General features: G+C 35.5%; 1 protein-coding gene across 2 annotated transcripts; it reads left to right on the top strand.

Moving 5' to 3' along the window:
* Positions 1-1,255: 1,255 nt before the first annotated feature.
* On the top strand, positions 1,256-6,855 carry LOC149530947 (uncharacterized). 2 transcript variants are annotated; one of them, XM_089811886.1, is made up of 8 exons: positions 1,256-1,644; positions 2,259-3,015; positions 3,099-3,287; positions 3,372-3,437; positions 5,011-5,079; positions 5,700-5,771; positions 5,879-6,040; positions 6,364-6,855. In XM_089811886.1, the coding sequence occupies exons 2-8, from the start codon at positions 2,329-2,331 to the stop codon at positions 6,463-6,465; spliced, it is 1,347 nt and encodes a 448-aa protein (XP_089668012.1). In that variant the 5' UTR covers positions 1,256-1,644; positions 2,259-2,328; the 3' UTR covers positions 6,466-6,855. The 2 variants fall into 2 exon arrangements, with proteins under 2 accessions (XP_089668012.1, XP_089668011.1); XM_089811885.1 differs by having other exon boundaries at positions 1,258-2,023.
* Positions 6,856-12,855: the final 6,000 nt, after the last annotated feature.

Here is a 12,855-nt window from a genome sequence, read left to right on the forward strand (position 1 = left end):
AGAAAAATCTCCAAGATTCTCTACCATAATTCAAGGTATACATTCAAAAAGTTTAAAAGTCATATGCGTTTTTATATAAAAGGTGAATCCTTACAGCTTATAGTGAGAAACATCCCATTCAAGGACAATGTCTATTCTACTACAAGAAAGAACAATGAAGAATCTCAACAATGATGCAAAAATACAAATTTAAATTAAATGATTTGAATTCTTTTAAAGATTTCAAGATCCCAACTATAATCCAATATTAAGTTAGAAAGACCATCCATTGGAAAAATTAACAAACTCTCCTTCATTGCGCATTCTAGTATCCAATTAGCATAAAGTGAGAGCCATTGGAGGAGTTTGTGCAAAAGCAACACTACGACAACTTATTTATGTGTATTCATTAGAGATTTCCCCTTTCTACTTGTATGTCCACGTATCAAAAAGCTCAAATGTAAAAACAATATTATCTCTATAAGTATTCTTATAAAAATCTCAAGATCCCAACTACAATCCACTAGATTAATTTCTTTAGTTAAAGAGATCATCCATTGAAAAAACTCAAATACCTCCTCCATTGGACATTCTAGCATCCAATGAACACAAACCCATAGCCATTGGAAGAAGTTGTGTGAAAGCAACACTATGGCAATTTATCTAGTAGATTAATTTCTTTAGTTAAAGAAATCATCCATTAAAAAAACTCAAATACTTCCTCCGTTGGACATTCTAGCATCCAATGAACACAAACCCATAGCCATTGGAAAATGTTGTGTGAAAACAACACTATTACAACTTATTTATTTGTATTGATTAGAGGTTTCCCCCCTCTACTTATGTGTCCATTTCACTATGATTGATAGGCATTATTTTCAAGTGTCCTTTGCACATTTGATTGCAAGTCACTACATACAATGACATCAATGTCCTCCTTATGCCCGAGCACAAATTTCAACAACACATTAACCTAATTTTCACCCACTCCCTCCAAAACAAAAAGACCAAAGAGGAAAGTTGAAAATCAAAAAAGTATTTAAATAAAAAATTAATAATAAAGGGATAAGAATATTTTTATTCAGGTAACTAACTTGCTTTCCATCATGTTTACGTCACTGTAGTAAGATTCCTTTTTTTCCCGTACTTACGTTGTTGGTATACGGATACGGTTTAAGAGAGGTATAAAATACGGTCTCACGATCGAATCCGGCTGGACAGTGGCAGACCTACGATCGAGTCTCCGTAAGTCTTTGTTTGTATTTGTAAGAGGAATATAAGAAACGAAGTCTTTGGACTGTATACTGCGTAACCTACAGGGAAGGTAAATGGTTATATCTTTCCCTTTTGCCAGCAGGATGTTCGTACGTGAGGACATTCCGCTGTCACGCAATTTAAAGAGCTTAAACCAGGGATAAATCGACGCACTCTATTCGTTCTTTCCTTCCGGCTCCGAGGAGGAAAGGATCGGAGTAACAAGCTCAGGATGAGCACTTTTCTTTAATTTTTAAATGTGTGATGCGCGTTGCTGACAAAAGATGCTTAAAAATCAAATCTTCAAATCACAGCTCGAGTGAAGCTGTTTTGGATGATCTATATAATGTGAGTCGGCAAATAAGTTATTTGCGGGATGCTCTGAGGAGATTCCTTTTTTAATGTAAAATGGTGAGTCGTTTCTGGTTCTTTTGAAGTTTCTGCTGTCTTGTATGAGAAATTGGTGAAATTCGTTTAGAGATGGGGGAAACGCCGTTTTGAGTGGATTAGAAATTAGGAGCTTGGGTTGTCTGTTGGGTAATGTGGGATGCCGCGGTTGAACGGCTTGGAGATCGTGTCGTGATTTCTGTGGCCTAGGTTTTAGTGATTGGTCGACAGTGGTGTTTAGTGGATTGTTTTAGAAATTTCGTTGGAGGATTTAGTCGTGTCGAAGAACTACAGTGTGAGGAGCTTCAGAATGAATAGCTTACCCGAAGTGTATAGTTTGTTGAGTTATAAATGCGTTCAAAGCCGCTTGAAGATCGTAGTCTGTGTGGCTGAGGTTTTTAAGGTTAGTTAGAATTTACGGTGTTTACTGTCATTTTTATTTTTATTTTGGGAAATTTGTAGAGAATACTCTACTGATTGAAGAATTGCATTTTTGGTAGTTTGTCCAATCTGTACGGCTATTTGTGTTGAATGTGCTTCGGAATTGAGAAGCGCGGCTGAATCAGCGAAGAAATCGAAGTTTTTTTGGCGTTGCTTTTACTGTTGTCACTGACAGTGTTTTAACACTTGTTTTGCAGCGAAATCGTTGAGGATTCACCGATTTGACTGATTTTGAAGAATTGCGGAGATTTATTGAGATGCAAGGGCATGGACTCTGATTTTGGCGTGGAACAGCAAGCTCTGGGTGCTGTTCCCGGTTCTAAGACAATGGCTAACCATCATTCTTCGTTAAATGCCATATTTAACACAATTGACACAATTATTTGCGACGATGCTTTTCAAACGGGAGAATTTCGCGAAGTGAACCCCAGGAACCCTTTTGGAGGAGGTCCAGCGGGTATTATGGACGGATCATTTTGTTCTGATACGGCCTTTGCTACTAAATTCTTACATAGGCCTAGCTTTTCTGCATTAATGGCTGACGAGTCCTCAGAAGCTGACACTATTCTGGATTCCAGTAAGGACTCCTTTCATTCCGTGAATCTAAATGCGCTAGGCGTTAAGAATGGCTTAAACTCCGCCGATTGGAACCATTTCGAGGCATTAAAGCTGGGTGCCGAGGTTTCTAAGTTTAACATTGGAAGCGTACCGCCCGGCGCCTTGGTGAGCTTTCCTTCTGACCCTGCCTTCCTAGAACGAGCTGTGAAATTCTCGTCCTTTGGTGGCATTACAGAGCATATTGCAGAAGAAGATTTGACTGGCGGGGCTTTGAACCCTCGACCTGTTGCTGAAAATGGTACAAATGCTTGTTCTGAAGCGGCAAAATGCGCAGACGACGGCGTTGGGAAGAAAAGGAGAGCAAAATCTTCGACTTCTGGACAGAACAACACCAAGGTTCGAGTCTAGTAAATTGCAATTTTATGTTGACACATTTTCTGTACATTTTTTTTCTGGTTACTGAAAGTAAATTGGTGCAGGAATCGGAGGAGAGTAGAGGCAAACGATGCAGAGTTGGTGACAACAGTGAGAGTGATGATAATACGTCTGAGTCTACTCCTCAGAAAGGCAAAGACCAAAATTCAAAACCTCTTCAGAAGGAAGATAATTATATTCATGTCAGGGCAAGAAGAGGCCAGGCTACCGATAGCCATAGCTTAGCCGAAAGGGTATACCTTTCGGCTTCATTTGTTCAGATTGTAATACCTTTAGTTTAGGATAGGGTTTTTATTCTTTTTAGCTATTTGCTGCAGGTGAGAAGAGAAAAGATTAATGAGAGAATGAAATTCTTGCAAGACCTGGTGCCCACCTGCAACAAGGTAAAGTGAATAGACCTAATCTCTGTGGGTTTTTATATCATTGTTGCGCTAGGTGTAATCCATCTTCTGATTAGGCTAAAATATGATTGCATTGCCCAGAAAGGAATGGCCTCGTTAGAAAATGATAATAATATAGAAATTTGGGGCTCCTGAAGACTGAGTAGACTAGATCCCTTTAAGGTATCACAAAATCAGGATCTCATTGGATGATATAACGGCTATATTTTTTCTGCTTCCTTAGCTTTATTAACATGGAAGTTTAGAAGTCATGAGTTTGCCCTTTTCCACTACAAGATGCTTAAAATTATGGATCGTTTGCACCTTGTAATGGGCTGATTCAACCGTATTCAAGCGTTTGCCACTAAACAACAAGGTGTTGTTCTCATTATCAAGGTTATATTGCTCGAAAATTATGCATTCAATTAGGTTTGGCTTTGTAACTTTTCATATAGACTAGCGTGTGTTTGAGAGATGCCCCTTTTTTTTCAAGTTTCAAGTAGTCACTGTCATGTTTCTTATAGCCATTCTTGTTGGCTTGGCAGCAAAGGAGGTAGCTACCGGATTTTTTGTTATTAGATCCCTTCTTCATATTATCATGAAGCCAATACCCTTCATGCAACGATGATATTTTGATTTAAGCTGGAGAGGCACAGAGCTTAAATGCTAGTCCAGGATTTATTGGAACCTCCAAGTTCAAGCTCCATCTCCACCAGAAACACGCCATTCATTAGAAAGACAATCCCGTTGCCCTCCGTATTACACTTGACCAGTAGAGGAATCACTTCAGACATCAAAAAAATCATAAAAAGCCAAAAATGTAACCTCTCTGTTCCCAACAAGACTGTTGCTCTATACACTCGGACATAGGATTAGAATCATAGACTAGTAGCAAGTCGAAGAGCCTGACCTATCTCCATTTTCAGAGTAAAATATATCCACCATTTGTAAAGCATGTTCCCCAACCTATGGTCAGCAAAGTGCTGAGAGCAATATTTGTGGTTAGGATCATTGCATCCATAAGAGGAAGTATGAAGCAATATTTGTAGCTTGGGATCCCCTCATCCATAAGAGGCAGCATAACGCAATGCTTATAGGTTAGGAGTACTTTCATGAATAATAAACTTTCTATTAGATATTCTTTAGAAGGAACTTATCTTAGTCTCGAAGTTTTCATCATGTATGATATGCTAACGATCATAGAGCATAGGAAACAGAAGGCTATTCTTTTGGAGATCATAAATAAAAGATCTTAAGAGAACATTTATGTGCATATAATAGAAATGTAACATATCCATAATTCTTATATTTTTTTGATGGGGTCTAGGAATTCATACAACAAAGAAAAAGATAAGAATATGAACTCAGTGGATTAAAACATGATTTGAAATTATGACTCTGAAACTATCAATGTATAGGGTATGAAAGATTTACCAGCATTTTGTCAATTATTTATAGGTATTTCTGTAGTCAAGGAAAAGTCGACATATTATGGACTCGCTGGATACAAGCTGATTCAGAACGATCACTTAGTGAAGCTCTTAGCATTAATATGACTTTCTTTGATTTCATGCAGGTCACTGGAAAGGCAGTGATGCTTGATGAGATCATCAACTATGTGCAATCCTTACAACACCAAGTAGAGGTAACTGATCCAAAAGGTTCATTTGACTTTATTGAGGCTATTTTAATTGCTTGCAAGTGAAAAGTTTGCCCATGAATCAGTCTATCCCAAGGATGATCTTTGACTGAACAGAGGGCTTCCCGTAATGCCCGACTGACCATTATTTAATGCTGATAAAATGGTCATGGAAGCTTTCTGTGAAGCTAGGTTAATATTACATGTGATGAGAGGTACCTTGAGAAATCCTACCACAACATAATTCTATATATTTTCACTTATATTTGAATAAGTGCTATTATACATTTTTTTTCAGATCAAGCTGTTGTCCATTGGGTAGCATAAAGCCTTCTTCTCAGGGTTAGGTTATTCCCTTGCCTCTACAATTAGTGTATATCCCTGCTGAATACGTCTCCACTCTCCACGAAAGAGCCCTGAGCTTCAGAAGCTTTAGCACACATATATACATACAAACAACACTAGATCTAGGAGATGGTAAAACTATATCCTAGCCATAATTCTGTCATTAACTATATTTGTTACAAGGCATTCTAGTTGGTTTGCACAAGTCTCAAAGCGAAACCTTAGTCGTATGCCCCCTTAATCTGGAGGTTCTAATTTTTCATCTTTTTCTGTCAATGCAGTTCTTGTCCATGAAACTGGCAACAGTCAACCCAAAGCTTGACTTTAACATCGACAATTTATTTTCCAAAGAGGTAGTATTGAGGAACCCGAATTTCATGAATGGCCTATATTTAGTTCTTCAAGGTTTTCCAAAGACATCATATTCTAAACTTCATTGCAAATTGTTAATTGTGCATAGATGTGCGGGAGCTTCACAAGCAAGGGAATGCCTCCTCCATTCTTTCATCTAGAACAGTTTAAACATTCCTCATTGCATCCAGGACCAAATCCTGGATCAGATATCTTGTCTGGTCTGAGTTCGGCAGACTCTGCAGATATGTTTGATGGTCCAAATTTTCAGGTAAACATTTTAGCCTTCGGTGTGTTGAGCATCAAAACAAATTTTAAGCTTAAATGTTTACATCTAAATGTTTTTTATAAGAAAAAAAAGACGGTGCTGGTTCATGGTATAGATAGAACTAGCCCATTAACAGCACATTAACCGTAGCTAGCACAATCACGGCAAAGAAGAGCAACCCTATTCTTGCCTCTAAGCTTAAATGTTTTTATGCTCCAATTTTATGATTTCCAAATCTTCCTTATTGCAAGATGTTTTATTCGTTCATTGGAGTTGTTTCCAGTTCTCATTACCTTGCATTTTTAACAAAACATTGGCACTGGCAGAGGCAGTCATCTTCTGGAGAACTGGGTAATATGTATAATGTGGGATTGCTACAAGGCAGAGTGCAGCAGCAACAGCAACAGCAACAGCAGCCACCACTGTAATCCTTTATAATAATACACTGACACTGATCTTTTCACATCAAATCTTACTATAGTTTGACCGTGCCCATTTTTTAGGAATAGTTTGTTGCAGTTACAACTTACTAGTACGTAACATAGCAGGAGTGTACAATGTACATATATGCAATGAATGAATGAATGACTTGTGGCCATCTCAGTCTGGTCCCCTCACATCATTCTTTGGAGTCATAGAAATTCCCAGATTCGTCACTATTCGACATGGAGCAATGATTATGTCTTGACTAAGTTGGAAATGCTGCAGCCCGGCTTTTCTCAACCTCACCTTACTTTGACTGGACTTCACTTGAAACAACAGAAATGGAAGTCTCCTGCAAATAATAACAATATATCATTATATGCTTTCCATTTTAATTTGTCTGATATGAATGAAAATTCAGAGTTGTACAACTGTTAGAAAGCATCTATATTTGTCAAAATTCAATGTTCTTTTAATGCTGTAACACAAAGAGGTTCACATGTTCGATTTGGGTAACAAATAAATGAGTTGAAAGAGATTTTTTCAGGACAAGAAGCAAGTCAATCAATGAATTAAAGACGAAAACGTAGTTTATTTATTATCAATGAAATATCATCAGAGGAAAAACTCTAAAGCTGCAGCACCTCATTAATACAAATCTCTGGGATGCTGAGTACATCTCCATTTTTGTGTTGAAATAAGTGAAAAGTTACATCAGTGGAAGCATGAGGGGGTCATCTGTATGTGTTAAGATGTGAACATCATATAAACAATGAAAAATATTGTAACATGGATAGTGAGCTTAGTTTATCCTCACAAGGTCTTTTATTAAGCGAAAAACAAACATTTGCAACATGAAAGCCTTGTTCCTAAAAGGGAAAATCAAAATAGTATGTGTGGTAATTATATCGTGGGGAAACAAGCATGTTTACATCGGATTTTAGAAATTCTTAGATATCTAGGTAAGCTGTCGATGAAACCTCGACCAAAAGCTTTGCGAGTTTCAAGATTGTAGATTGTTCCTAGCATTATCGTATATAGAATATTTGGAAAGAATGTAAATAAGAATATCTAAGAAGTATACATAAGCAAATTTGATTAAGTGTCAAATGTATCAAAAAGTCAACTCAATGTAAAAACAACTTAACATAATTGTCCAATCTTAGAGGAACCTTTGAACAATAAGTTTTAAGAATTGTATATTAAAGTTTATAACTATTATAATAGATGAAAAAGGTATTGAAGCATTTTGTTGTGGCAAATACAATGTTGTGATATCTTGAAGTTAAGATGAATTATAAGAATTGTATCTTGAAGCTCACAACGAAAGTAATTTCCGTGTGTTGTTGTATCAAATACAATGGTCTTATATCTTAAAATTAGTTTAATTATTAAACTAGCATTCTTGCAATGCATATGTATTATTGACATGTGTTAGTACATTTAAACTTGATATAAATTATGGTCGAGTCTTTGTTGGTTTCTTTTTAAAAAGGTGTATACTATATTTTCTAAGTATAACTATAAGGTACCCAAATCTTGGAGGTCCTTAGGTGCATTAGCAAGGTTGATTTAAGCATTACAACGTAACTTCATTGAAAAGGTAATGGTAACAAAATTTACGAGACAAATACTTAGTTGATAATTTGTTAAATACGTCAAAGATCAACTTAGTTGATAATTTGCCAAATACGTCAAAGATCAACTCAAAGTGAAGAAACTTACACAACGCTTGATCATGAGGGGTTCCTTCAAATATTCTAATTTGCTTGGTTTCCATCTGTACACTCAAAAGTGTCCCACTCTAAACCCTTCTATCCAAACGATTCCATGAGTTTGGAATGCTTGAATGCCGGCTTAGAGCTCCCTATCCACGGAGTGCAAGAGAGTGTATTTCAGGTTTAAGGGCTCTCAAATGAGCCTCAGAGATACTCTTCTTGCTAGTAAACCATGCAATGGGAGGTTCTAAAGACAAGATGCAAGAATGCAAATGTCCCAAGGAGTTCCTCAAGGATGCAATGCAAATAAAGATTAAGCTAGAATGAATATGAAAAGTGCAGCTATTCTAAGCATGGATGAGAGTGTTACAATCCAAATATTAAGCTATGTGAGATAGATTATTGCAAAATAGAAACTACACTAACATGCAACATGAATCTAAGCTAAAATGCTATGGTATGAGAGAATGTAGACAAGAAATAGAAGTTCTCCACAAAGCTCCAAAGAAACTTGTTAGAAAACCTGCAGCATAACAATATTCAAAAATGGATGGATTGAGGGGGAAAGCTCTCTCCCTTTTAAAGATGTATGGACGGTAGAGATCAAGATGAAGATGGTGGATGATCAACGGTGGAATTTGAAAAGAGGAGTGATCCATGTGCACACACAAATCAACCAATAGAATATAAGTTGACTTGTCATATAAGACAAAAGTCACAAAGCCTTTTCTTTTAATTGCAAAATAGAAAAAAGACTTTATGTGTGCACTTTAAGTGGGTTAGAAGAATGGGGTCTTTTATTTAATTAAAAGGGGACATGTTCTTTTAATCAAATAATGAACTTAGGATAGCATAGTCAAACTATAGGTTATAATCAAATAAATTGATTATTAGCAATTTGGTCTAGGTAAATGATTAAATTAATTTAGCCAAAATGCTGAGAAGGGGGCTAATAGTCTAGATGACCATTTTTAGGTGATTACACCATCTTGGACATAACTCATTCATACCCTTATAGTGTAGAATTATTTCAAATTAGACACTTCGGCAACATGTAACCACCCCTATGCTTGATTTTAATAGGGTTGCCAAATTCGCCAAGGCAACCAAGTACAAAAAGCATTGAAAGATCTTGTCTTGGACTTGCTAATTCCCTTATTTATAGAATTGTCTTTGTTGCCAAAGTAGATGCTTGGGCAACAGAGAACTACCCCTACAAGTCAATTTTAACTTGATTTTGATGAGGCTTCCAAACTCGACCAAGGCAGACAAGAAGGAGAAGTATATGATCTAGAATTTGATCTAGTTGTTTGATTCTATCAAGTCATGAAGATATGTTTTTAGGTAGCATAAGGATCTCAAGCAACTAAGAATCATTTCATCACCAACTAGATCGGAAGGTTGGAATGACACCTATAATGCTAGATTTTAAGGCATTAGGGATAATTTGAAAAACCACCATGTTGATACAATTATTTTTATGTTTGATATCTTGTCAAATTTATTTTAATCTTTTCTCCACTTTGATAGCAAATAAATTAATTATAAACTAAATACATTCTAACAAGTGATAAACTTGCCCTATCATTGGTAGAAGAGGGAATTATTGTTTTTATTTTTGGTTTAGATTGTGTATGCTTTTGTGCATCAATGTTTTGGATTGCATATTGTGGTCCACCATTTTTCTACTCCATGAGCTTTCTATCACCTATTGATGGAGCATAGAGTGATCATAAATGTTGATTCAAAAAACATACACTATATAAACCAAAAACTACTACTACTACTATGGATTGTGGAAAACTAATATTCTTAGAAGAGAGAATTTAACAAATTTAACATTTCAATCATCCATGATGCTATAACCATTATCAAACTTTTGACAAGTGCTTCATAGCACATTATATTAGTAATAATTGTACGCAATACACAATTAGGGGGTGGGTGGGTGAATCAGTTTTGTTCAACAATCATAAACTTCAATTTTCTTAAACAAATCACCAAGAGTATAACATTGCATAAAAAGATGAAAGTCAACACCATACCACAAAAATATTGTTCTTAAGGGAAAAGCCTCCCTACAAGACCATTGCAACTAATGAAAATGTCCCTACTTAGGAGACTTGACCGTATTAGGAGTTGATAGAATATAACACATTATGTTAGTAATAATTATCCACACCACACAACTGGGGGACGGGTTGGGTGAATCAGTCTTGTGCAACAATCATAAACTTCAATTTTCTTAAACAAATCACCAACTAAGAGTATAAAATTGCATAAAAAGATAAAAGTCAACACCATAACACAAAAAAAAGGTTCTTAAGGGAAACCCTATTAAGGGAAAACCCTCAGTGGAGATGATACTTATAAGCCCATTGTAATTAATGAAAATGTCCCTACTTAGGAGACTTGACCCGATTAGGAGTTGATAGAATACATTTAGTCCATATGTCCTTGTTAAAGGACAAGTCCCTATTAAAGGATTGAACTCTTGTTAAACATTTAGTACACATGTCTTTGTTAAAGTAAAAGAAGCAAGTCAATCAATGAAATAAAGATAAAAACATAATTTATTTTTTATCAATGAAATACCATGCATTAGAAGAAAAACCTTGTTAAGGGAAAAACCTTGGTGGGGATGATGTTAGATAATTGAGAGGGGGGTGAATCAATTATAACTAGTTATCCTACAAGCCTTAAAAACACTTTTTACCAACTTAAATTTTATAAACTTTTAGATAATTAACTTAGTAGACAGAGCTAACATCACAATTCAAACTAATATAAAATTTGTGCCAAACTGTCACTTTATTGTTCCTACTATATTCTGTATCAGAGTAAACATTCAACCTATACTGAGTTGTGGCATTAAACAATTAACATGAAATAACCATGCAACACAATAAGTGTTCACACATTTTAACACAAGTATTTAACGTGGAAACCTTGTAAAGGGAAAAAATGCTTGAGAATCGACAACCCAAATATTTCACTCTTTTGAAGTGAGCTCTGTTAGGAGCTAACCTTATTAAATGTTACATACACATTTTTAGTGTGATGTTGTTAGAGGATTTACACCAAAGATCATATAGACCCTATCACTCATTGACATGTCTAAAGAGTGGCTTTCTCTAAAGGACTTACAAAAATTACTATTGAATGTTACCATATAGTATTTCAAAATACTGTTAGGCCCACTTGGTTAGGAGATTTTTCCGATACAATGTTAAGAAAGTAACATTGAAATGATATGTTAGGTTTAAGCACTACGCCACACTTTTTTAGATCTCTTCTTTGGTCAATCTCCTTCTTCTGATCCCTTTTTGGTTGATTCACACACTTCACACTTAAACTTAGCACTTCCTTTTCATGATCTTCTCAATACTATTCTTCTCGGTTCACCTTGTTCTTTCTTCTTCAACAACTTGATCAACAACAACATCATCATCAACAACAACAAAATTGCATTTCATCCCTTGAGTAGAAATAATTTATCATTTTAGAATCTTCTAGGTTTTTCTACTTAATCACAATCATTAGATCTCCATCAAGTTCAAATTCATTGAATCTAGTTGCTCAAAAAATAGACTTCCAGCTTGAACTTTGTGCTCCATTTCAAATTGATAAATCTTCTCCATTAGATCTTCTTTGAATTTCTCCACTCATTGATCTCATAACCAAATTCATCCTTATCCTTGAAGCTTCTCAAACATTCTTAATTTTCATCAAAAGTCGACATCAGATTATCTTTTCTAAACTTGTTCTTCATGTTCAAGCTCAGTGAACATTACATCTCACTTGATCAATACTATACCCAATTAACACTGGAATCACTCAGTTAACACTATGTTCCTTCACTTCTTAATAGGTGCATGTTGATAATTGTAGTAGCTCGATTAATATTGTATTCCTTCATTCACTGACCAAACTATCTTGCTTAAGATTATGTGAAGAAATCAAACCAACATTATACTATCAAAATTTAACTCATTCAAGTGCCCATTGAATACCATACACTTATCAAGAATTACATCATCATACTTTCTTCAAATCCTCTTCATCAATCAAATGATATGAGACTCTATTGAATTAGCATAATGTCTAACCAGTTAAATCTTGACATCAACAACATAACAATTCATATGACTCTTGAACATACACTAACAACATTATCAATTGGGGCTAACAATCTCCCCCTTTAGCATTGATGAAAACACATAAACATAAGATATTATATTACATAACATTACATCATGAGATAATCAAATATATGTAATGACAACAATGCATCTCTTAAGCTCTCTGACTTTATTCAGGTTCACTACAATAGGTTCAGCATTAGGTTCTTTTCAACTCATATCCATTTTGACAAATTCTCCCCCTTAGGGTGTGCTTTACTTTTCTATTCAACATCTCTTCAATATTTATGACTCTATCCTTTTGATTTACTCATCTCGCCCTTTGGATATTATCTTCCTTACCAGTTCATCTCCATCTTACAAGTTCTTCCCCCCTTTGAAAGCAATGTCAAAGGTAACTATAAGTTTTAAGACCTTTAGTACCTTGTACCTTGCATGTACTTATTGCATCAGCTTCATTGCAATCTCTTTCACAACTTCAGGAAACAATCCCTAAAGAGTGAACTCTTGCATCAACTCAGATCATCCATGAATT

Source organism: Cupressus sempervirens, chromosome 11 (genome assembly GCF_028749045.1).
Source record: "Cupressus sempervirens isolate cs-2001-9-10 chromosome 11, ASM2874904v1, whole genome shotgun sequence".
Taxonomy (NCBI): domain Eukaryota; kingdom Viridiplantae; phylum Streptophyta; class Pinopsida; order Cupressales; family Cupressaceae; genus Cupressus; species Cupressus sempervirens.

What these genes read in the sequence shown, in the direction of transcription:
- LOC149530947 (XM_089811886.1), top strand. Translation starts at nt 2,329, where the DNA reads ATGGACTCTGATTTTGGCGTGGAACAGCAAGCTCTGGGTGCTGTTCCC. An exon ending in CTGGACAGAACAACACCAAG is followed by an intron (nt 3,016 to 3,098) that starts GTTCGAGTCTAG and finishes AAATTGGTGCAG; the next exon opens with GAATCGGAGGAGAGTAGAGG. An exon ending in TTGATGGTCCAAATTTTCAG is followed by an intron (nt 6,041 to 6,363) that starts GTAAACATTTTA and finishes TGGCACTGGCAG; the next exon opens with AGGCAGTCATCTTCTGGAGA.